The sequence below is a fragment of the Conger conger genome, chromosome 2, assembly GCF_963514075.1.
Source record: "Conger conger chromosome 2, fConCon1.1, whole genome shotgun sequence".
Taxonomy (NCBI): Eukaryota; Metazoa; Chordata; class Actinopteri; order Anguilliformes; family Congridae; genus Conger; species Conger conger.
In genome coordinates this window covers 52,348,287-52,375,839 of record NC_083761.1, presented here as the reverse complement: position 1 = coordinate 52,375,839, position 27,553 = coordinate 52,348,287, and the positions used below count along the sequence as shown (strand labels likewise).

Genomic DNA, 27,553 nt, shown 5'->3' with positions numbered 1-27,553 from the left:
AGTACACCAGTTTGACCACATGTAGGGAATAACACAGTTTATAGTATACATACACTGTTATATAATATAACTGGTGTACTAGAGTATAATCTCAAATTTGATAAGCATATTAAAAAGATTTCTAAAACCATAAAAAACAATTTAAATTGTTTTAAACTGTTTTAAAATTATAAGACACTATATTCCCAAAACATCAGCCCAATTATATATGCACGCCATGATTTACTTACATATCTATAACATCATGGAGTCAAGCCTCTTATTAAAACAATTAATTATTTGTATAATAAAGCTTTAAAAAATAATGGATGAAAAGGGCCCAGAAAAGGCATCACTGTCTTATACTGAAGTCTTATAACTTATTATGTTTCATACTGTTTTCTTACTTAAAAATTTTTTTTTAAATTCTGGAATGGTCTAGCACCAGACACACTTAAGTAAATTCATTGGTAGATTGGGCGGTAACAGAATTTCCAGGGGTGTAACCAGTGGTAACTGTAAAATTTGACCTTGCAGGACCACTTTTGGGCAGTCAGCAATGTCAATAAAGGGTGCTCACCTCTGGAATTCCTTGCGAATAGAAATAAAAGCAATCAATACAATAAAGGATTTTAGTGTGAAGGTCAAATGTTGGCTAAAACAAAAACAGAGCTGCTTGCATTTTTAGTCATCATATCAAGTTAGCTTGTTATTAAATACTTTTTTTAAATGTATTTTCTATGTGTGTATGTATTTAACATTCATTGAATGTTTGTATTTTAAGTGTGTATGTCTCTGAACATCTTCCATTTAACACTTTGTGTCTTAGCTTTAATCTTTAAAAAAAAAATGTTTTATAAAAAAAGCCTAACTAGGGACAGGAGTTGGACATAGCAATAGCTATAATCTGTTTATGCAGAACTTCAGCTACATGAACCTGGTGTATACTGGCAGTAATGATGCAAGCGCTAATTTGTTGCAGAGCACGACAATATATTTTTGGAACTGACACAGACACAAAAACAAACACAGACATAAAAACTGTGCAAAGGAAATGTTACAATTACTTTCTCAATGTCAACAAGGGCAAGGGATAGAAAGGTTCACTGCATGCACTTCACTCTCACATTCTGCCAAGTCTTACTGCCCTGACGTGTTCATGTGAAAGCTGCCTTGATTTGCTTGTCTTTTATTATCTTTATAAACAAAGTTTTTATCCTCATTCTATTTACTACTTTATGCTTAATATAATGAAATGACACCTGTCTATAGTATAGCTGAGGAATCCACCTCCTCACCACCTACAGTACCCACCTGCTACTCTGGGCCCTGGTGCTCTCACACCTGAGGTGTCAGGGAAGTGAAGTCTGAAGTGAAATATGGTTCATTTTTTACAATCAACACCCAGTTGTAATGCTCGGCACTCTGAACACCAAACACAAGAGTATCAACCTGTTAAAACCCTTCACTTATCCAACATGTAAAATAAATGTATTCAATTCAATATATTTGTTAATTATCACCAAAATATATCAATTATCAAGTAAGTTGCCAAATTTGTTGATAGGCAGAGCAACCTGTTGGATCAGAAGGTCATAAGGAATAAAATTAAGAATTTTATTAAGTTACATAACAATCAGTATATAAGTCTACAGATGAGGGTCAACTACCTTAAACAAAGGACATTAACAACATGGACAGTCACAAAATAAACTAATTTAAAAGAGTGCCAAACCCCAAAAATAGTCCCAACAAAGCTGAAATGAAAGTCCAAAGACCAGAAAATGTAAAAATGGCCAGAGTAGCTGTAAGACAGAATCCCAAGACTCAACGGCAGCAGCTATTAACCCTCCCTCTCTTGACTCCCTACCAAACCAAGTAAAGGAGGGCCTGCATTTTATGTGCTTGCCAAAAAGGGGGGAAATGCATTGCCCACAGAGAGGAACAGCTGGAAAGTAGGTGTGGGAGTGGCAGAACAGAACTGAAAATGGCACTCTACATATTAAAGTTCCCTTATATTGCTTGAAGCAGGACTTAGCACTGTGATATAGTCTCAAAAGATTCACGATTTTAGTCTCTTTCTAATGGGACCAAACATGAATAGTGTAGGAGGTACACAAGCTCAGTTATTGAATACCTCTTAAGAAAGAGTTTCCTTCCTCTTCTAAAATAGAGGTGATACTTGAAGACAAATAATTGTGCAATACACTCAGATGCAACCTGCACCTTCAGGAAACATCTGTGTTCCAAACCAAATTGCACCGTGTTGGTTTACCCTGAAAGCTGGAATTGCTTCTAAAAATGCAGATTTCAACCAATCAGTATCTGTAACAACCAGATGATACAAAAGCATATGATACAATTGATTTGTACAGCAAAGCAGCAGTGCTTTGGAAACCTTGGTCATACAAATTTGGATAACCATCTATGCACATTTCTAATATGAAAGCACAGATAGCTTTCAAGTTCCAAAACTATAAGTAGGATGGGTGAGGGTGTTTTAATAAAATAATCTTTTGATCTTGGAAATTGCTCACTATGGATAAGAAAGGTTGGACACTGTTCATGGTTCTGATGTTTACTTTGATATATTTTCCTAATAGCCTCTTACAACCCAACTCTCCTGTAAAATATCTAGGCCCAGGCCTAATGTAAAATATTTAGTTCCATCTCTCTGAGGGTGAGAGCGGGCCCATAAACAAAGCCACTGCTCTGTCGTTCAGCGGCAAATGCATTTAGAGGTCTCCGCAAGACTGTATGTAAGCACCCATTGTTTTTCATTAGCATAATGACCCCACATTTATAACAGCGAAGCACCAAAATTAATTGATAAGACATAAAAGACACAATGGGGACAAAAGCCCTAATGGCAGCACTAGTGTCTCAACAGAGACTCGGGTAAATTGATCCAGACCCCTCCTCCTGCCCCACGTTGCAAAGATGAAAAGGGAAACTTGAAGCGTGAAGCGGTGATATTGTTTCCCAGGAAGCTTGTGTTTCAAACCTGGAAACCCGAGAGTGTTTTTTCCTCAACAGGTGGCTTTCAGAGTTGTGACACTTGTACTGAGCTATTTTCATTCCTTGGGTCAAGACCTGTCCTGGTCAGCTGTAAACGTAATTCATTGCCGGGGTCATCAGTTTGGTGGTCCAAGTTTAATTGATTCTCAATCAACTAAATAATTTACATAATGGATAAATAAATATTTTAAACATATGATTTTTTAATATTTATATTATTTATATATATTTTAGATATGAGTATATATATACTCAGTGAGCAATTCATTAGGCATGATTTTATTAGACTTACCACTGTAGCCTATCCAGCATTGTGTGTTCAGAGATGCTCTTCTGCATACCACTTTGTGATGTGTGGTTATTTGCGTTACTGTCACTTTCCTGTCAGCTTTGACGAGTCTGGCCATTCTCCTCTGACATCTCTTTTTCTTTCTTTTTTTTGCATCATTCTTTGCTAACACTAGAGACTAGTGTGCATGAAAATCCCAGGAGATCAAACGTTTCTGAGATACTCAGACCACCCTGTCTGCCACCAACAATCATTGCATGGTCAAAGTCACTTTTCCACATTCTGATGGTTGATGTGAACATTAACTGAAGCTCCTGACCCGTATCTACATGACTGTATGTATTGCACTGCTGTCACACAATTTGTTGATTAGATAATCAATAAGTAGGTGTAATAAAGTAAAAATGTTCCTCATAAAGTGCTCGGTGAGTGTACAGTGGGCTCCAGAATTACTGGCACCCTTGATAAATCAACACAAAAAATGCAATAAATACAATATAGTTCTTGACATAAGCAGTATTTTCCAACATGTATTGAGTAGTGCGCTTTATTAATGATTCAATAGAATCAACCATAAAAAATAAAAATAAAAAACAGATTCCACAATTATTGGCACCCCTGGTAAACATAAAAGCCATGAGTCTTAAGCCTATACTTTGTTATAAGATTAAAGAATACATTTTCATGGTTGCCAACTCTCACAGACACACTTGACATATGCTTGGAGTCATTGTCCTGCTGGACAATCGACTTACAACCAAGACTTAGCTTCCTAGCAACCAGATTTTCTGCCCAGATTTCCTGGTATTTTGTTGAATGAATCTTAAATAGTGCCCCAGCACCACTGGCATCAAAACATCTCCAAAACGTTCAAAGACCCACCGCCATATTTTACAATAGGTATGAGGTGCTTCTTCTTGTATGCAATCCATTTTGCCACCAAATCTATCGATGGCGTGTATGGCCAAAATGTTCAATTTTGGTCTCATCTTTGGTCTCCCTTCCAGTCATAATTCCAATGAGGTTTGGCAAACTGAAGATGTTTGGTTTTGTTTATTGTGCTCAGTAAGGAATGCAACCATTCCATATGTTTTATGTCTTTATATTATTGCCCTTACAGTGCTAAGTGGTATGTGGTTGTTGTACCCATTACCCGAATTGTAATGGTGAATTACCATCTGTATCTTCTGAAGTGACAATTATTTTGGCTTTTCCCATGCTTGGTGGTTTTTCTACTCCCAGAAGTGATGGAATTACACAATATAGTTTCTTTACACTGAGATTAACTGAATTAAGTACAACTGTATTGCCAATTTCACTTTTTGATTTTATTTACAATAATTGTTAGGGGTGCAAATAATTTTGCCACCTGTGGTTTTCAGAAAACATTTAGATTACCAAATAAGAAACATTAAACATGAAATAAAAGTATATAGTTTTCCAATATGTTTGAACATAAAATGTTTATTATATGCAGCCTTTTTTCTAAATTTTTATTATGCATTCTGACATTCCTTGTACACATTAGTCAGCTGAACATACAGTACACGATGCTTGTTTACATGACATTTACAACCGTACATACACATCATGAATGCTGCTTATTAGTATTCTCTGTGCCACAGATTTACATTCTGCCATAATACTGTACACATACAAGACATACTGTATGTGTGCAGTAGTACGGCACAATGCAGCATTGCAATTGACAGCATTTGAAAATACATGATCTACCAGTATATCTGAGATATACTTCCAAATGCATGCCTGTAATATTATTTAATATTATATTATCCATATTAGTGAAAACATAGATGAAATTTAATGTTTAAAAATCCAAATGCTTCCAAATGCTAAGCTCTCTAGAGGGTAGGTTTTGATACTCCAGACCAATCTGGGTCTTTTTTCTTTTATTGTAACACTATGGCTCAGGTACAAGACTTCAAATAAGGAATCAGCCATGTTTAAAATGGCCTATTCTCCCTGATGAATAAATAAAAAACAAATGCATAAATAAATAAATTCCACTGAATTCTGCAGTGGAAATTATTACATAGGAAATGGGACCAGGATTTGAACGTCTTGATCCCATTAGAATGAAAATGGGACTGGCCGTCTGATTCTGCCTGATCTTATAAGCATGTTGAACACAAACATCTGCAGTGGAACCCAGCCCCATAAAGATGAACACTACTCCCTCTCAATTTCATTTCGAGGCACCTCCTACATATGATACATTTTATGTATCTTATCATTAAGAAAAGGCATAAAATGTTGCCATAGAAAGATGCACCTCCAATGGAAGCAAAACCATAGTATGATATACAGTACATATACTCTTTATTGCAGAAAATAAATATGCTAAACCAATCTCACTTTCTTAAGAAAATAAATAAAACAAAGTAATAACAGCTCTTTACCAAATGCACCTATATATTTAGATTCATGAAAAAATGATACAAATAGAAATAAAATATCATTTTTTCCTTTTGATTCCCTTTTTCGATCTCAAGGTACAAACATTATTTTAAAATGAGAACATCTCATTATTTATTCAAAATGACACCTAGCCCTGAGGGGACTTCTATCAGAGGAGACCTCTGGGAGGAGATTGCTCACATCGCTGTCATTTGGGAGCTTGGAGCGCACCGTTTTTAAAGAAACCTCAGTCTCTGAGCTTCACACATCACACTGCTCTGTGAGCCCATGCATGTTAATTAGGCTTGCTTCAAAATCCCCCTCTCACTGGATATTAATAACACTTTAATGATGGTCAGTGATGTCGAAGCAGCTATATATAGCGCTGTCGTTTTTAAGCATTACAGCCCTTTGACTCGCTCTCTCATGAGAAATTCAATTAGTTATGGCATGGCACCATGGTGATTTTCCTTACAATGGAGAGACTTGGCTTTGTTGAACATGATCAAAATAAATGATGTACACATTCAAAACTGACTACATCAAATCGTGGTAAGCAACGACAAAGATAAAAAGGAGAAACAGTTGGCTGCCTTATATTGGGTAAAATATTCAGTATAAGTAAGCACGTTTAATGTAAAATAATGAATGTAATAGCTGTATAGAATAGTATTGCTCTATAATTAAAAGCTTGATTTAAAATATATTGCATGTGCAGTGCAGTTTCATTTTTGTACACTGATGGGTAATAGATTTTTCCCAACTGGCAATATAAATTTTTATTGTTTAGCATATTCAATAATATGGCTATTAAGAAACTGAACAGCAGAATATTTACATGATTTTCTCAGTCTTCATAACAGTAATTATGCTTCCACCTATGATTGATTCAACATTCAACATCTCCTCAAAATGATTAGCATCTTTGAGACAGCAGGGCTATTTAAGATTATTAAATCAACTGCATAATCCAAATGTATTTCTGTTATTATCAGTGTAAAGTAGAAAAACCCTCTACACTCGCACTGGAAGGTCAGTAGAAGCACAATTAGTGCATTTTCAGAAGTGCATCAGCACACTTGTAGGCAATTACAGTACTACTCAGTGTTTTCTCTACCATGAAGGTGGATCAAGGGCTTCCTCTAACAGGTAATTCATTAACATTATCTATTATCATCACAGCTTTATTAGATAGACAATTCTGATCAGTCAAAGAGTGATCATTATTTGGGAATAATGACCACAGCTACACAATTATATCTTTCTGCACTCTACATAGCCAAGTAGTCCAGGCAGAATACATTCTCTTGTATCAGCGTCAATGTCTCTAGTTACAGGTAAGTCCCTTCAGACTCAGATGAACTAAAATGAAGATAATCACAACCAGGCTAATTTACTTTACAGCAGCACAGCCAGACAAGTATAGCTTTGCCTTGTGAATAATCCCTGGATGACATTGTACTGAGCCTCACCAACATCTATCTTCTCAAGCAGTAACCTGCTCAATGAATACTAGCCTCCATCCACAACACTCTTCAGCCTAATTCATGGCAACAGCAAACCATGTGGACCAAATTAACACCTCGTAGAGGACCCGTAGAGAAAGACAGGTGGAGACTAAATTTATCTCTCACCTACTAATTGGACGCTCCCTACAGGTCTGAATTGTCTCATTTCTTTGAGAGGAACAGTAGATTGATCCTCATTTGCTCCAGGAAAACCACACAAGCTTTTGGGCAGTAGCATTTTTTGTTGTTTTGGCTCAGTACTCCAGTACATTGGATTTTCAAAGGAAACAATGAATATGAAATGAAAGTCAGCTTTAATGTGAGAATATATACATCCAGAATTGGTATAGAAATTCTGCTATGCTATGGCTAAACAGTATACAAATACCGATAACAATAATAAGAAAAACCGGCATCACAATGGTGGTTATCAAGCATGGACCTCAAGCCGCACTTATGTGAATCAGAGGATGTTCCTCTAAGACAACAAGTGAAGCAGTGCTTCACCAAAAAAAGAGAGAAAAAACACATCAGCGCCCCCTCTAGTGAAGCACACACATTTTTGCTTCACTCGACCTATATTTGAAAAGAGAATCAATAAAAAACTAATCAATAAGCAGAATCAATTATGGCATCGAATCGATAAAATCTTAATGATCTCCTCTCAATTGGAGCAGTCAGTCAAAGGTCCAGTTTAACTAGTAACAATGCCACAGTTATGCGCAATATGTGCCCCCCCCAGTTGTGGTAATCTTTTACAACATAACAACTGATTACAGTGCTACATTATTTTTCTTATCTATTGAATATGCATAGATTATGGATAGTGAGGTGACATAATCTGACTGACTGTTGATGAGTGGTAATGAGAGGCAATGACTTGTCATTGTATTCTGTTTTATGTTGCTCCTTTAAGAAAAGCTCATTGAAATGGCATGAACACAGTGATAGGTTGTCAATTTAAACCTGTTTAACGACGGGTTGCCTATAACTTGCTGTGTTATGTGGTCAGTGTTTATCACCTCAAAACGGCCTAGGTGATAACAGGTAAGGCATGGCACTAACAGGGGCTTGAATTTCACTGGGGGTGATGGTGGGTTTACTTCACCAAAAATTCTGGCCAGCAGCCGCCACTACTACAAATAAATCCCTCTCACTAATTCCTACAGTTTATTTCTAATGTGACAACATTAAACTTAAATTTGATACAGGATATTTAAAATGGGCTATTGCCCAATGCAGTCACACTAAAATGTATTTATAGACACAAGAATTATGTGACTAAAGCCATTGTCCCATAATTACAGGAAGTAGATATGGATGTGGTAGGTTCATGAAGCTTGCATATGTAGCCTACTCTGTTGAGAATCTTTATCTTTCCTATACTGTATTCTCAGTGAAAGCTAGCAGATTAATTTGGTCTCTAAATAATCTCCACCCAGCAAAAACATCCCCGAGCTCTACAGGATTCTGCAGCAATGGAAATGCCTTTTTCCAAGGAGTTGATTGGTCGAAGGGTGGTGCTTTTATATGTTTTAATCCAATAGCCTGAACGTAATTTGCCAATGGTCTGAACATAACCTGTTCAGCTTCCTTCATAGTATAACCCCCCTGGATGATGATGCTCAATGCAATATCACAGTAGGGTGGTGCTAGTTGAGGGGCTGAACAGTATCTGTGATCTGTCAGCCATTTAACACCATCTTTGGGATTATGGACCCTAGATTATTAAATACAAATCTTTTAATCTGAGGTCATATTTGACACATAGCACTTTAAGTACCATCCACTGTGATGGACGTAATAGCAATACGTTTGCGTAGCAATTTTAAGCATGATAACACCCAAACTGAATGTCCAACATTCCTGGATTTATGTCAACATATACAGCTGTGTCACAGTGTACCACAAACCAATGTTTGTTCTTGCTGTATGGTGCACATTGGTGCCTTAAATCTGTTTTTTTTTTGCATTCATTCCTTTTTTAATGGTGTAATTTTCAATCACTATGGTAACAGGATATACCGTTGAAAGCATTAAAACTCAAGGTTCTGTCTGTATAACTGATTGATGCCATTGCTTTACCAACAACAGTTAAGGTAATGTCAGTGTCCTTTTCACAGCAAGGGTCTAGCAAACCAAATATGTTGGGGAAGAGAGGATTTAGTATAATGAGTAGTATAATGAGTTTATTTTCCATAATCTACACATAACTTATTTTACACATAATATTGCAATTCTAAAAAGTCATAGACAGAATGTGCATTGTTTACTTTCAAATTTCTCTGGAGGAATTATCATTGTTGCCCGTTTCACCATTGCATATTTCTACAAAAGTACTTGTACATATTAATGGGATTATCTATATTTTGTATAGGCTCTCTGGAACAAGATGAGCCACTTACAAGCTTTTCTGACCAGTATCAGTAAACCAGTTGCACAGTAAAGGTGGGATCCCCATCTATAAGCAAAAAATACAGTATAAGTTCAGTTCAACCTGGAACCGGCTAGAGGCAATGGTATTGAAGTAACAACTAAAACATTTTAGCTAATGACATTACGTTTCCAAAGGTGTATAGTTTGCTAGGCTTGCATAAAGCAACATTACATTTTTTTGCCTGGGTAACGAAACTGTAGCATTTTCAATACGCAGACTGAGACTGTTACACGTCAAACAATTCTTAAGATTTTATGGCCAAAAAGGCCATAAACGTCTTACAAAAAATGTGCAACCTAAATTAATTTGGGGGACTTCCAAGGAATCTCTCATCTCTCTAGCCTCTCGAGTATTCTCGAGTGAATATTTCTGAGGAAGACAGTGAAAACACCTTTGGCTCCGCCATAGGGAGAATTTATTATTGTGATTATTGTATTTATTTTTTACAATCTTCTCGACCTGTTGCTGTCTGAGGAGAGCACAAGGAGAGGGAGAGGGAGAGAGAGGGTGACAGGCAGGGGGTGTGCAAATAATTTCTTTTCAGGATATAAAGTGTTATCAGTTTAAAGACCCAAAAGACCCATAATATTATCTAGTTGCTATGTGTCCTTTTGAAGTCTCCAAATGTCCTTTTTGGAAAACGAGACATAGCTAAAGAAAATGGTGATATTGCCATCAAATTTAAAGGGGATTTGTCCAGTGCTTTGGCTGTGGTTCTCAGAGCACTAGGCACCACCACAATAATCTGTATCCACTGAAATACAGAAAAAGTAAGAAAAAAACCTACTGTGTTTGAGCTTCTGGAACTTTTATGTAGAAATGCCTGTTGTCAAAAGGGTTCAAGAATAGTAGCCATTTAATTTTCGGTATATAATTCTCAAGCTTCTGTTAGGAAAAGGGGTGATAAGCAGCAGACACAGCTCTGCGGTGCTTCACTAGACGGACTAACATCCAGTCTGACCCAATGACACAGAGGTCTGAAAAGCATATCTGGCAGCATAGGTACTCTCTCACTCCAGACGTATGCAGGGTGTACTTTTTCCAAAAAGCCTGTTTGGGCATAAAGAAGCATGCTTTCGGGGGGTGGGAGATATGGCAGCTTCAATCCCCAGTACCTGCTGTCTCCAGCCCCCATGCTGGCATTAAACTGCTTTGCAGTCAACCTGAGAACCAGAGGGTCTCTTTCATTCTACTGTACATCATCCAAAGGAACGGTACACTTGTCCGCATTGTATATCGCCAGTCATCCATATGAAAAACACATATTTAATAAGGGGCAGAAACAGTTTGGTGTTTAGGTTTCTGCACACAAAAAGACATCTTGTAATGACCCCAGGTAATGTTGAAAACAGAAGAGCCTTTCAAAGGATTAGTGCGCACTGAAGTCATGAGAAACATGAAGGAGAACAACAGTACTTCATAAGACTCTGACCTGCACGGCACCAAAATCGGTGTTATTAATCCTCTCTCCGGTGACCCTTTTGTTAATATGTACCATGGGCCTTTCAGTAAGCCCAATGCCAGGCACATACAGATACCATTTTCACTGACATCATCTAAAGCATTCTTCTCCTAGACTAGGACCGTTCAATTCCTGACAGAGCCCTCTTTCTTCACAGAGAATGGGCCCATTGTTCCAACAGCAGAATGTCCGGAGCACCGAGCAGGGTGAGGCAGCATTGTCTCAGTTGCACTGTAAGCCAGAGTCATGACAGTGCCAACAAAAATTTCTTAGACCACTGAAGAGAGACTTCACTGTAATCCCTTTAATGGCCAGTCTCCACACCCCTACATTAAGGCTGATGGTCTCAGCAGTAGAGATTCTGTTCAGAGATTTCCTGCTAAATTTAGAATGTGCTAAAAGAACAAAAAAAAGAAGAAACTAAGGCAGCCGGACATGCACAGAAGGAGGCCCCAGATAGGTGTGCAGAAAAGTATTGGCCCTGATTGCTCTGTAGTCTGACAGCATAGCAGATTCGTTGCCATAGTCGGCCTGACAAAATCACAGACAAAATGGCTGAAATATGAGATGCAAACTGAAAGGTTGGCCTGAATTACAGAGACAGGAGTTCACTTATTTTTATTCCATTGTTCATTCATCTACAGTATAATTCAATTCATCTTCATTATCAGGATTAAAAGACATTTGTTCAACTTTGACCGGACTGATCAGTATTCATTATACACTCCGCGAGCACATCATTAGGTATTTATCAGACTTATTTTTTAGACTTATTAAGTCTTCTGCTGCTGTGGCTTATCCACTTAGAGGTTTGACACATGGTGTTTTCCGAGATTCTCTTCTGCATACCACTGCTGTAATGCATGGATATTTGTGTTTCTGTCACCTTCCTGTCAGCTTCAACCATTCTGGCCCTTCTCTTTTGACCTCTCTCATTAACAACGCATCTCTGCCTACAGAACTGCTGCTCATTGGATGTTTTTTTTTGTTGTTCGCTCCATTATCTCCAAAATCTAGAGACTTGTGTGTGAAAATACCAGGAGATCAGTCAGTTTCTGAGATACTCAAACCACCATGTCTGGCACCACAGTCAAAGTCACTTCAATCAAATTTTTTCCCAATTCTGACATTTGGTCTGAAAATCAGCTGAACCTCTTGACAACTTCTGCATGCTTTTATGCATTTAGTTCCTGCCACATGATTGGCTGATTAAATATTTGAATTTACAACAAGCTGGTGTACAGGTCTAGCGAATAAAGAGATCACTGAGTGTATATGTGGTGTACTCACTACTTTCCTGTTTTTCAAAAGAAAGTATGTTTTTAAAATCTCTTTTTTATTTATTTTCTACCATCTTCTAACATTAGAATGCAGTTAAATGCAAAAAGTTATGCTGTAAAACCTACCAATATGATAGTTTTATTGTAGGAATGTAAGGAAGTAAATCGAAAGGAAATTCTATTGCTGAGAAGTACTATCTCTCATCATGTCAGCTGGATTGCATAGAAGCAGATACAGTAGTAATACAAACTACTTCGCTTGCCTAATTGTGTTCATAAACAGAGGTCAATTGCGCAGTTCCATTGGTCTTTCCACAAATAATTGGACACTGACTGGTGTGAGCAACTGCCTGAAAAACCTCAGCAATGTACTGGGTTTCAGTCATTCCATATTGGGAGCTAGACTCAATGCCCTTTAAATGCAGGACAAAATCCCCAAGGGCTGTGGCTGTCTCTTTGACCAGGAATAAACTGGTGATTAAACTTTGGAACCCAGTGGTGAGATGGCAATTTGAAAAAACTTGTAGCCCACAGGGACTGCGGTGACTGTCCATGATTAACCTGCAGGGTTACAGGGTGAAGAGGGCCATGTGGATTTTTTACCCTTAAACGTATGGAGGATCAAAGTAGAATAATGTGCTAAGCTACGGCTAACAATCATTTCTGGTAAAACTATTAAAGCAACAGAAAAACTCTTTAAATCAATGTCCAAATAACATAAAAAAACAAGTACAGTATAATTGAAACTTAAATTAAATAAAACAATATTATAATACACTACTATACTATGAAAATACAACAATAAAAATGCTATATTACTATACTATAATACAGTACACACAGAATAAAATACATAATGCAGTGTTATCCTGGTATTTAGCTGAAATCGTGATCCTTACTGTATATTTCAGGTCTTATATTTTGTTGATGGAAAAGAGTTGATGGAGATACAATATGAACAAAACCAACATTAGCATAAAGGTGAAGTCTGTGAGAGAGGACGAGTGTGGGAAAGTACACATGGAAGCCTAATGTAAGCGTAACAGCTCTGTTCCACTGAATCTTGTTCATTTTGTTTCATTTAAGTCAGACTTCACACACAATCAATTTAACATATCCCCCGAAAGAATAATCTACATCCTTCCCACTCCTCTGCATCCCATACGCCAAATGTGGAGAGCGTATTATAAATTAAATAATACTTATTAGATAGCCAAGACAGAATCCATGGGAAGAAAAAAGGGTAAAGGAAGGCTCAGTTGGTTGTGAGACAAAATGGCTTCTCTGACATTTTACCTCCATGTGGTGGGTCAGAATTAAGCTGGGGACATGAAAATTGCTAAAAATAGAGAGACACTTAAAAGTACCAGTTCCAAAACTTTTCCTATGCCCACATGCTGGAAAATGAATAAAATCACTATGGTTGCACCCCAGTATAAAGTATCTGAAAATAAAAACAACCTTTAAACAGCACATATTTGAAAATTAAATAATGCTTTTGCAATGCACATAAATTATGATAAATTATTATTATTATTATTATGCTAAGAATTGGCTCCTTATAAAATACACCTGTTAATTTACCATTCCGGTTTCCAGTACAATAGAACTATTTCCTATAGATGGGCCAGTGAATGTATTGGGGGTTGAGATACCAAAGGAATTGAATGATGTAGAAAATACATATTTTAAATTAAAGTTTAGCAAAATAGATTTTAAAAAAATCTACTACCCTTTAAAGGTGAACATCTACTGTAACACTTTATGAGAAAATTGCACTGGTCAACTCTTTAAATATGTCAGTTTACATACTCATTCATGTCCTTAATATGTAATAATATGGGGAAGAACATGAGCCACTGTAAAACAACAACCATGTTCTGCAATGGTCATCTCAGTTTCCAGACTTAAATCCCATGGAAAACCTGTGGTCTGAACTGAACTGGGGGGTATCACAAGGATATCTGTGATTCTGCATGGAGGAAAGGTCAAAAGTCTGAACGTGTTCTCTAACCTTATCACAAATGTAATAAGACCCTTGGCAATCATCTTTGTTATGGGTGTTTACACAAAGTATTAAACCAGGGGTGCCAATAATCATGGAATGTGTTTTTGGGGAAATAGTTTTTATTTGAAAAATGTAAGTCTTGATTCCATTGAATCATCAATAAACCAGACTACTTTTTATATGTTGGAAATAAAGCTTAGTTTACAGCAGCTTTTGTGCATCTTTATCAAGGGTGCCAATAATTCTGGAGCCCACTGTATACTCTAAGATGTGTCATAGCTATGAAGAATTTACTAAATTGAGACGCTGAAAATCTGCACTTTAACCACATGTGAATTCAAATGTAAAATTGTAGAGCACAGAGCCAAATCAAGAAAAAAATATGTATTTCACTTATGGAGCATAGGCATAGCATGGGAAAATGGCCACAATTTTTGTAATGTATAACAAAAATAGTACCTTCATTCTTTTGAGTTTAATGTGCATACCTGCTGAGGCATGTGATTGGTGGGAAAGCAATTTTAATTTAGAAAATGCTGAATAAAATTAGTAGAGTATAAATAGTACAAATGGTACAAATGGTACAAATGTATGGTGCCAATAAATCAGCATATTTCTTTTTTCTTTTGGCTGATAAAGTGAAATTATGAAATGTAAATAACTGGTTTGAAAATAAAATAGAAAAATGCTATTTCTATGCAGTTTGGACAGAAGGCTCTTTTCACCAAGACATTCCTTTGAGAGGTGGTGAGCTGAACCTGGACATGATACAGCATAGCATGCGAATGTGGAGCAATCAACCTCCTGCCAAAGCTGATTGCCCTTATAGGATGTGATGCCCCTGGGCTCAGATGCCTTACCGCGCACTGAACCACTTCCATCCAAACTGGAGGGGCATCTTACCACGGCGGTAACTGTAGCGTAGTGGTTAAGGTGAATGACTGGGACACACAAGTTTGGTGGTTCTAATCCCGGTGTAGCCACGATAAGGTCCGCATAGCCATGGGCCCTTGACCCCGATTGTCTCCTGCTTAGTCTAATAAACTGTATGTCGCTCCGGTTAGCGTCTGCCAAATGCCAATAATGTAATGTAGTGTAATGTAATGTAATGTAATCATATAGGTGAGTTCCGCTCTTGTGCTTCAGCAAACTATGGCCTAATGACCAATGCTTAAAATGTATTTAAGTTCTCTCTCTTTAATAGGCCAGCCAGATGGCTACCTCCATCACCAAAAAATCATGATGTTTGTGGGTAATTTAAAAAAAAAATGCTCTGTGGGTGATTTCTTTTCCATCACTTTGTCAAGACAAAATGCACTGAACAAAATTTTAAGCCAATGGGTGCTTTTTTTTCAATTTAGTGAAGAAGAAAAAAAACACACTGTACATTAACAGATGCTGCTACAAATTACATGAAAATAATGAGTTGTGAAAGTTTCCAGTTTTAGCAACATATAGTTATGTCAGACGTTATAAAATGTGCAAATGTACGTAACTATAGCAATACAGTATATAAAGTATTTTTTAAAGTATTGCTAGGCAATGTTTTGATATTGGTATTGATATGACCCGAAGCATACACAAAGAAAAAAGAAGATACATTTTCTAGCCATTTGTAAAGAAATTAAATAAATCCATTTATAAATAAATAATTATCACAGAGAATGGGTGTCTTAATAATCCTTTGAACATGCACAAGATCCTATCAAGGTAATTGGTTTTGAAATTACTGTTGGTATTCACAAAGCTCATTCTTTTCACCTTTGCCACTGTTCATCAGACACGGAAATAGCACTGGAACTCAAGCTTGTGGATTCATTTTATTTTTAAAAGAGACATGCAAATAACATGCAGTACCAATGCAATAACAACATATTGAGTGTATACCTGTTTACGTAGCCAAAGATCATTTTCATCACCAGTCACTTGATGGAATGCTGAACCAGAGGGGAAAGTCCATATAATTTTCGACCATGTTTGGCAACAGAGCTGTCAGACAAATGGAAACTTCCAGCCAAAAATACACTCAGTAATCACTGGATTAGGTAGACCTGTACACCTGTACTTGTTAATACAAATATTTAATCAGCCAATCATGCAGAAGCAACTAAATGCATAACGGCATGCAGATGAGGTCTAGAGGTTCAGCTGTTTTTCAGACAAATGACAGAATGGGGAAGAAATGTGATCTAAGTAAATTTCATACACAACAGTCTCTAGAGTGTACTCGGAATGGCATGAAAACAAAAAACATCCAGTGAGCAGAAGTGTGCGAGCAGAAATGTGTCGCTAATGAGAGAGGTCAGAGGAGAAGGGCCAGACTGGTCAAAGCTGACAGCAAGGTGACAGTAATGCACAAACAGTGGTATGCAGAGGAGCATCTCTAAACACATAGTGGATAGGCTACAGCACCAATAAGACAAAAAAATTTAATACTTATTTACTGGTAAGATTAACTAAATCCAGCAGTGAATAAAGTTCTTATTCTTAATGTACCGCTGTACTGAAACACATTTGAAATACAAGACAGTGGCTAAATTTCAACAATATAACCAGTATTTTACTGAGGCACTAGAGACCTCTGGTGAAAAACTTGAGCAATGACATTCAAGTTATAAAAACTAAAAACTTGCATAAAATGCAGTAATACTTTGCAATATGGAATATCAGTATAAATCAATATTAAATAAATGCTGATGTGAACTTTTATACACATATATACTTTTAAGAAGGAAATGTCAATGGATACATCATTGTATTCATGTATATATTATCTACAGGTACTATAAATGAAAACATTTGCAAATAATGAATGCCAGAGGAGTAAGAAATCATTCAAATGCACTGAACCCCTCTTAGATGTTAACTGAATTGGTTGGCTGATTGTTAGCAACAGTTGTATCATGTATTGTGAGGCTGTCGTAATACCGTAAAACTGCAGTTTAAAACTTTGTACTTCTCGAAAAACATTGTGAATAACATAACATATATACTGTTGGCATTATCTCTCTGTGTACTCACTTTATTAGGAACACCTGTACACCTACATATTCATGCAATCTCAGTGAGTTTGACCGTGGTATAATTGTTGGCGCCAGACGGGCTGGTTTGAGTATTTCTGTAACTCCTGATCTCCTGGGATTTTCGGAATATTGTGGAAAAAACAAAAAACATCCAGTGAACCACGGTTCTGTGAACAGAAGCGCCTTGTTGATGAGAGGTCAATGGAGAATGGACAGACTGCTTTGAGCTGACAGATAATCACTTTGTACAATTGTGGTGAGCAGAAAAGCATCTGATAATGCACAACACATCAAACCTTGTGGAGGATGGGCTACAGAAGACTACCAACTTCCAATCTGTCAACAAAGAACAGAAAGCTGAGGCTGCAGTGGGCACAGGCTGACAGAACTGGACAGAAAAATGTAGCCTGGCCTGATGAATCTCGATTTCTGCTGAGGCATACAGATATGATCAGAATTTGTCACCAATCCATGAACCCAACCTGCCTTGTGTCAACAGGCTGGTAGCGGTGGTAAAATGGTGTGGGGATGCTTTCTTGGTACATTTTGGGCTCGTTAATACCAATCAATAGAATGTCACAGCCTATTTGTGTATTGTTGCTGACCATGTGCATCCCTTCATGGCCACAATGTACCCATCTTCTAATGGCTACTTCCAGCATGATAATGCACCATGTCACAAAGCAAAAGTAGTCTAACTGGTTTCATGAACATGACAATGAGTTAAATATTAAAAGTGGCCTTCCCAGTCACCAGATTTGAATCCAATAGAACGGGAGATTCTCTATATATATATATTTATTATCCATCAAATTTTCCAGTACCCGAGCTGTCTTTTATATGGTTTCATTTTTATTTATTTTTACTGCAATGATACTTAATCCTGGTCGTGGAGGGCCACAGTGTCTACTGGTAAGTGCTGAGTAATAATGAAAGCCAGTAGGACCCTGCGGTTCTGTAGAACCAGGGGTGATGACCACTGGCTCACAGACAAGCTTTTTGTAGCATTTAAACTTGTTGTTTCTATGCAGGTTTCCTGAAAGACATACATCTATGGTTTTCAAGAGTTACGTCTTGCATTCTCGAAAATAATATAACAAAGATATTTCAACAAGTTTTTCATATAGCTAGATGTATGCCGATCTTATTAGAATTCTGTTTTACGTTAGCTTCTGAAAAGACGTAGCATAGCAAGGCGGAGCATAAATTGATTTTAGCTGACAGGGCTAGCGTTTTACAATTGTGCCTTGACTGTGAAACTAGGGCCCTTTTCAAGAGGTCTTAAAACTAAAATATGGGGCTTGTGCTGGAAATAGTCTGTTGTAAATTGAGCCCCTGCATAAGTGGCATGTTTGGAATAGAACACTGCAGAGGTAATGTGTTGTGTAGAGCAGAATGTGGTCAGACACAGCTCTGGGTTCTCTAATGTAATGGAAGTGGGGCAGGACTCATGGGAGTGGGCAGAGGGCTGGCTCACACATAATGAATTGTAGTGCTAAACCAAAACGGAATCACTCGCATGTTGCAGGTACAGCAGTTATTAATATAGGCAAGAACAACCGTCACCATAACTGATGCAAACAGCCCTAGTGTTCTTTGAAATCAGATGCACCCATGCAGGTCATGTTCTTTTGGGGCTCTCCAGAAACAATGCGTAATAAGATTATTTCACATGCTACTACTTAAATCCCCACCAGGGAATGCCAATATGCTTGTGGGGATGAGAATTTTATAACAATCCAGCTACATGGTGGTAGACCGTTAATTGTGCATCTACATTGGACATAGTCAGTGAGCACTTTTTAGATCTGCTGCTGTAGCCTATCCACTTAAGAGGTTTGAAGCATTATGTGTTCAGAGATGCTCTTCTGCATACCACTGTTGTAATGCGTGGTTACTTGCATTACTGTCACCTTCCTGTTAGCTTCGCCCAGTCTGGCCATTCTCCTCAGACCTCTCATTAATAATGAGTTTCTGCCCGCAGAACTGGAGCTCACTGGACGTTTTTTGTTTTTTGCACAATTCTGAGTAAACTCTAGAAACTGTTGTGCTTGAAAATCCCAGGAGATAACAGAAATACTCGAATCAGCCCGTCTGGCAACAACATTTCGCCACAGTTGAAATCACTGATATCACATTTTTTCCACATTCTGATGGCTGATGTGAACATTAACTGAAGCTCCTGACCCGTATCTGAACAATTTTATACATTGCACTGCTGCCACACAATTGGAAGATTAGATAATCGCATGAATAAGTACTGTAGGTGTACAGGTATCTAACAGGTGTTCCTAATAAAGTGCTCAGTGAGTGCCTGGGGTATCATTAGCTCAGATGCAGGAAGATATGTAGCGGACATTACTGGAATAGTAAATAGCAGAAATAGGATGAATATCACTCACGTTCTAGGGATCAAATAAAAATAGTGAGATACTGGAAAAAGTTATATAATTGAAAACAATAAGACTGCTAAAACGAGCCCGTTTCACGCAAAATGCGCTAAAAGCAGTGAACTTACCAAACACACAATGACAGGGTCCGGAAATGCTTCATTTATTTATGACAACATGTTTTACATTCAAACCAAAATAAAAAATATTTATATATTTTTTATATATATGCTAGTAAGCAGGATACAGATTTAAAATACGTAAAATCACAAAAACTAAATTCTGTGTACCAAATATTTACATGGCGTGCTTTGAATACTATACAGTGTGTTTTTCATTGCGGTTTTATTTTTTGTATGCTTTTTCTCTTAAATTAGGAAGAGAGACAAAATAAACATCTTATAAGCAAAAAAGCAGAGGACTCGACGAGGCGCGTTAAGACAGCTCTGCCAGGTAAGACACTGCACCTCAAAGCTCATTCCAACTGACAGCAAGAGGGGACACTCCAGGGAGAACCAAGCCTCTGTGGCTTGTGTTACAAGCATAGTCATCGCTACTACAGCTGGAAATGGACAAACGTATATCAAAAAGCATGTCTGCAAGTTAATACTCTGTCATACCAAGTTCTATTAATAAACAAAGAAAACAGGCCAAACATTTTGGAGAAAAACTGAAAAACCCAGCAAAGGACTAAATACGCTACGGAATACCTTTTGTTCTGCCTGACAAGACAAAGCAAACGGTAGCATTTTTACCGATTGACATTTTCAGGTGTAACAGTTTGGTTGCACTGGTATTGTACGTTTTATTTGAGTCACTGTACAAAGGAGACACACCTGTGTGGACCCCCGCCCCCCCCTTCCCAAGTAATTAAATGAAATCATACACCATTGATTTGTTCATTAGTCAAACATCTCATTTCTGATTAACAATGACTATACATATCACCAGTGTTAATATAAAAAATAACCACCACAATCATTGGTAACTACATTCTTCCCTTAGAGCCATTTACAAGATTAATTTGTCAGGCTATATACAGTCCCCATTTTTAGCACAATCCTTGTTACACCTCTGTTTAAGAAACTCAGTTTCCTTGGGAAAATGGTAAAATACCTAAAGTGGATTGTTTTGGCATCTCAGTGAATATACAAATACTGAAAAGGCAAAATAGATGCACATTAAATGTCTTACTGAACATTTCATGATTGCCATGCACCAAGTAAATTAAACAAAATAATCCTTTCCTTTGTTGGTAAGTGGTAGTTAACTCCCAGGAATTTGAAGAGTACATGAATTGTATGCATAAATGCTATTAGGTTTTACATCAATGTAACATTGGCTGCTCTGGTTCTAAAAGTAGCAATTTGCAATATTGTATTACATATAGTAATATGGCGACAGCTATTTTAAAGGACCTCAAATTGTAATGGAACAAGTGAGATGGATATAAAAATTAAAGGGTAAAACAAAAACATGAAACTTTTGCTCATAGTCACATATTTCTTTAGAATGGGAAGGATTTTGAGAAGTAATAACAGTACAATACACTCAAACCAGTACCACTTCTTGGGTTAGTTTCAATTGCTGTTTTGACCTGGATATGAGACGTGTAAGCCACAAAAGATTTTGTTAGGTTTGCTCATGCAAATTGGCAGTTTTCACAAATCTTTTCTAAATATTTAAGAAAAAATAAACTGCCAAATGCGTCAAATCTTCATTACTGTATCATGCCACTTAATTATAGTGCCCTCGATAATATTTGGGACAAAGACCCATCATACCACTTCATTATGTCAATGCAACAGCATTATTGGCATTCACAGATCTCCATATATATCGTCTCCATAGTTCCCCTGTGATCTTTGTTTGAACAAACACAAAAAAGCCCAAAATGCAAGCATTGTCAGGAACTGATTTGCAATAAGCACACTACATTTTCCATTTACCCAGACAAATACTCAATTTCCTCCAAACACACTTCAATTTGAATGAAAAGTGGTATAAATATAATAAATATATCAAAAATGGAAAGCAACAGAGACTTCATTCCCATCTCAGCACAGACAGCAATATTTCACATATATTTTGGCATCTGGTCTCTGCACTGCACAGGGAAAATGAACTAGAATATCACCAAACCACCATTAGCATTTTAATATCCTCAACGGTGTAGCAAAAAGCAAGGAGACAAAGTTGAAATGTCAGATTAAGAGTGGGAAGAATTAGTGTCCAGGGCAGGTGGAACAAAATACAAGAAAAATGTCCACTCCAGGAGCAGAGAGAAACTGCCCGTGCCTTATACCTGCACGTCATTCATTTCAGTCACTCCAACATCTTCTTTAAATGATATATATATACATAATTAGAATTTTTTAATATAAATATATGCATGACTGTGAAATGATTGGCAGGCTGGTGCAAGGTGGCCAGTAGGTCAAAAGAGTGGAAAAGGGGGAGGTTGGAGAAGTGTGCTGATCTGGAGTGCTCAGATCTTCTTGGAATCTTTTGCTTCAAAGAGCTTCATGCGCTCCTGCACTGTCAAACCCTCCTTCAGGCTCTGAGACAGGAACGAGGAGACAAACAGAGAGAAGAGAAGACGGTTGCCAAAAAGACTTTCAAGAGGGAGAAATAACCCCAAGAACAAATCAGGCACAGTTCAGAGGCTGCAATAGCTTTCCTGGATCCCATATTTCAGTATTTCCGTACGCCATCTGGAGGAAAAACGACGTTATTATGGGGGGGAGGGGGGATCTACTCAAACTTGAAGCCAGTGAATGGAGAGGGATTGCTACCCATTCTCAGGCTTCATACATGTAACCAGGAGGAATATAGGGATGGCCAGTCACATAAAACTTGCAGCTCTTGTTCGTCGCGCACTTTGAACAGAACCTGAAATGCAAACTGCCGTGGAAGTGCAGAGCCGAGTCATTTAACGAGCCGGCGTGGGAAAGGGCAGAAACGGGAATGTCCCTGTAACAGATCCGCCTCTCCAGCTCCCATTCCCAGGCACCAGAACGTTTGTGGGGTGAAGTATTTGCCTTCTAGGCACAGCATCTGTACCAGATCCCAAAGAAACGCAGGATGGCACATTAGTGCGTTCCTCTCGGATTCTGAACACCCCACCATGGCTGGGCTCTGTACTTCCTCCAGCTTTAGTTTCAGACAACGACCACCCAAGGTGAATCGGCAGGAATGGTGAGCTTGTGCCATTCCAGGAGTCAAGCACCAAACTCCACGTGAGTGTGGATAGAGAACTGAGAAAAGCTGAAATGCAAACATTTGCAGAACACCTCCAGGTAGGTTAAGAACAAGCACTGACACCAGCCCAGATTTACAAAAATATATCATTTTATAGAACTTCCAAAATCCAGATGCAGTAGTCAATAGTCCTTTAAGACTAGTGATCTCTACATTCTGAATGATGTACCTATACAATCACTCTATAATCGCTCTACAATGGCAAGCTGAAGATATTCTTTTTGAAAACCTGGGAATCCATTTAAAAGGCACTCTGGAATAAAAAAGGTGTTTGCTGAACTTTGAACTGGGAACCAGGTGGAGGTGGTTAGTTATGCATGCTGTAAGAAATGAAGTTATTCAAGCATGTTTAAAAACACCTCAATGAGCCCTGATAATGGACCCTGAGCATATTTATGTTCAAAAGCCACTTTCACATGATACTAGCTAAAATAAAAGGTAAACATTCAGCCATATGTACAAAAGTTCCCAGTAAAAACAATCACTTTTCAAGTGATGTAAATAAGCATCACTTTTCAGGTAACGTGTGTGTCACCAAGAACAAATCTTTGGATGATACATGGGAGACAGAGGAGCAGACTCACACCATGCAATGATGCAGTGACAAACAGAAATATCAACAAGAACATGGCACCACCAATGCCGTCAGAAAGTGGAAACACCTATTCATAATATTGTATTTACAATAAAGTGTCAGCAATTGTGTATTTATAACAGTATTACCTCCATTCATTTTAATGGGACATTTATAATATAGTGTTAGTAATAGTCTACTTTTCTTTTTACAGTAGAGATTTAAATATGGTTGGATAATACAATGTTCAAAATATAGACTAGCTACTCTCTTTGGGCAGGTAAAACCATTGTTTACATTAACCAAACAAAACAGCAACAGTTAGGTGGTTATTCTTTTGCAAACATTTGGAGTTCAATTTGGACTTTATCCCAAAACATTTCTCACACTATATTGTTTTGCAATAGTGTGTAGACACCCATCTTTATCCAGTGTTACTTATAGCAAAAGTGATTATCTAAAGCTACTTGTGGTTTCATATTGACCAGTTCCATATTGATTCCATTGACCACAGTCGACCCAGTCAACTGAACACAGGGGTTCAAAGCTTTGAGATTCTACTGTATTGTAACAGACATACAGTGTAATCAAATATTCACAACAAATCCACAAATGACTAAAAAGGCTGTTGTAGGCTGTTGCAGCCAATGTGCCTTGGGTCCAACTTTTCTACATTTTAACCAATGAACCAGCAAAATAACAGATCCTTACTAGTGCTCTCTATAATCTGGAGTAATAAATAAACACTGACGTAATAGGAACTAAAGCCTTCCATCAGGTAGTAGGCAGCTAAACAGAGCAGTTTGTGTCCCCCTCCACACATACACACAAAATCTATGAGAGCCTTAATATTAATAACAATAATACTAATAATTCACCGTCTGTTTAACCAAGATGCCTCCTTTCAAAATCACTCCTCTCATTATTTGCCTGAAGTAACTGAGTGGAGGTGCCTTCGCCATCAACATAACTACACGGATGCTTGAAGGAGGGACATGCTGAACCAAAGACGGTGCTTGAAACAGATCTGAGATTAACCCAGACTCGAGGGCTCCGGACAAGGCCCCAGCGCTGGGCCGTCCTGTCCCCGTGTACTGGAGGCCCCAGGTGCAGGAGGCAAACGTGTGTGGAAGGGCAAGACATGCAACGTGGGACATGCTCTGTGACGGACTGTACCTACATCACAGGGAGACTCGCTCCCCTCTGGGGAGAAGTCAGCTGTCCCATGAGACCTGTTCAATGACAGACTGTCGAAGCAAGAGACAGAGGACACGCTTAGACTCACACGCACCGACACGCAAAGCACACGGCACGATGCAGACAAGCACGCGTGAGGACGGGCGGGGTCCTGGGACTGTGGTTTTCTCTCAGACTGCGGTTCTATAGTGCCAGTCGTTTGGGGGTCCGTTTGGGACTGAGGAGCTTGTGATGACCTACTGGAGGTCCGTTTGGGACTGTGATGACCTGAGAGAAACGTGGGTATGGTGCGCTCCCTTCGGAGAGCGCATGCATCAACAACACAGGATTATTACACAGGCCAGCAAAGCAGATATCTGCACAATTCAACATCTAATGTCATATCTTAATACATTTTTATTTTAGTGTCTTTGAATGTCTCAAATGTGAAGGAATGGCCCATCTTATCAAATACTGGTACTGTGTCATGGGACATTGAACAGTGCTTCACAGTAATGGATTCTCTCTGGAAACTCATTTATTAATACAGTTAGCTGATCATAGACGTTGCACTAAATCAGTCTCATTTGCTGTGGATTTCATTGTTCTTCATTAGCAAGTTACATCTCCCAAGAGAACGGAATGCAACTTCACGGCACGTACATCCTCGGACGACTCACCTTCGATCGTATACCTCTGATCTGCCTGGACAAGGACGACCGCTCTTTCTTTAGAAAATCAGGATTGCTTTTAGATTTCATGATATCTGCAAGGAGCAGAGGAAAAATAACAAATTTAAAAGGTACAATAGGTAATTTAGGACTTCTAACAGTCAAGAGAAGAATAGCAACAAACACCGTCAAACCACAACACTGTTTATCCCTCCCCCATTTCTGTAAACACACTGATGTTGAAACGCCATTTGCTGTGGCAATTAAAACCAATTTTCAACCAATGAGCTTGAATTATTGTAGTTATACAATGTTTTGGTAGAGTGGAACTGTATATTTTGAAACCCGAATTTAAGCACTCTAGACACAGGCAGAGTCAACATTTCAGTGAGCCAAAAAGAATACAACCAGCAAAACAGAATTCATTTTGTGTCCAAAGCATGTACCATATTATCAATACAATGTACTGTGCGCCATGATCTTCGTCTGAATGAGGAGAGCTCAGCAGTCCCAAATGTATGTGGTGTGTTGTGGTGAGTGGGAGAATGAACCGCATTGCAAGTTGATGAATTTGGATGTGAGGGTGTGTGGTTGTTTATGGTGTTTGGGGGCTCACCATAGCCCTGGACAGCAGTGGTGCCGTCAGACCTCCTTTCCCCCAGGGCCTCGGTGGCCACCATCAGCTGCTCCTTCAGCTTGCTGATATCACAGTCAGCCTTGGCCTTCACAATGCTCAGCTCCGTGTAGATGTCCTTGTATTTGTCCGTAGCGTACTTCTTGTCCTGTCCAGACACGGCGGACACAACGATCACAGTTTAACTACAGTGACCTTTCCGAATACAGGATAATCTTTCTGGAGATAAGTCAGGCCATCCCTTTCTTGCACAGTGCAAATGAATGATTGCCATTTGCTTCCACCTGACATAATGAATAATGTGTACAATAACGTGGAATGAATAATGTGGAAATTTGATGATCTTTAGTGAATGGGGGGGAAGTGGTTCTTCTATACCCGCAGTGCAGACTGGAGTTCATCTTTCAGAGAGTGGATCTCCTGTTTCAGATACTGGATTTCTGATTCCTTGACCCGCAATAAGACCTAAGAGACATGGCAAAATTAGGAAAAAATAAAATAAAATAAAAAATTGTCAGATTTCTGATTTCAAAAGTTGTATAACTTAATTGCTGTTCTGGGAGCTCTTGATTTTGGCACCTACAGAATCAATACATTTATATTCTAGGGCACTGAAATTCAACTATACAATTCAACTATTACACTATAGGCGACCAGGGTCAAATGTCAATTGTTTTGGATTTAATTACCATTCCTTGCTTTATTGACCCTGCCTGGTGCAATTGAACCAACCGAGAGGACCAGAAGGTAGGGTTTGCACTATATGAGTATTGCATAAGCTTAGTAAGGTGTATTTGAATGCAAAAACATTACATATATTTGACCCAGGTCTGACTTATAGGTAATGCTACTAATAGGTTACAGCATACAGTATGTGCTCTGAATGGCTGTGAGGACATGTGTGGGAGAGAGTGTGCCGTATGGATATGTAATATGCGCGTTATGGTCATGAGTGTTGTGAAGCCAGGGAGCAGTACCTCCAGCTCATACAGGTCCTTGCCCTGTGAAAGGGGTGACCCAGCCACCTCTCCACTGAAGCAGGACCGCATACGTGTGATCTCCACTGTCAGACGGTTGTTCAGTTCCTGAGGGGCAGACACAGGGTTCACAGCCTGGGCTACTGTCACACACTTACACTCACTCTCTCACACTCTCTCACACTCTCTCACACTCTCTCACACTCTCTCACACTCTCTCACACTCTCTCTCACTCTCTCTCACTCTCTCTCACTCTCTCTCACTCTCTCTCACTCTCTCTCACTCTCTCTCACTCTCTCTCACTCTCTCTCACTCTCACACACACACAACACACACAACACACACAACACACACAACACACACAACACACACAACACACACAACACACACAACACTACTGCATCTCCTGAGGGGAAAAAAGCCCTGATGATCCAAAAGTAATCACCT

General features: G+C 38.4%; 1 protein-coding gene across 9 annotated transcripts in view; it reads right to left on the bottom strand.

The window, feature by feature from the left end:
* Positions 1–19,951: 19,951 nt before the first annotated feature.
* The window catches only part of si:ch73-103b11.2 (myosin phosphatase Rho-interacting protein), a 104,660-nt gene continuing 97,058 nt past the window's right edge, over positions 19,952–27,553 (bottom strand). For 6 of the 9 annotated variants that reach the window (XM_061225645.1, XM_061225695.1, XM_061225656.1 and 3 more), the window contains 5 exons: positions 27,106–27,213; positions 26,507–26,593; positions 26,111–26,276; positions 25,504–25,589; positions 19,952–22,372 (listed from right to left, as the gene is read on the bottom strand). In XM_061225645.1, coding sequence (XP_061081629.1) covers positions 22,301–22,372; positions 25,504–25,589; positions 26,111–26,276; positions 26,507–26,593; positions 27,106–27,213 — 519 coding nt within the window. In that variant the 3' untranslated portion in view covers positions 19,952–22,300. Of the gene's footprint in view, positions 22,373–24,827; positions 24,895–25,503; positions 25,590–26,110; positions 26,277–26,506; positions 26,594–27,105; positions 27,214–27,553 lie in introns of all 9 variants that reach the window. The other 3 variants (XM_061225666.1, XM_061225705.1, XM_061225712.1) reach the window with 1 other exon arrangement.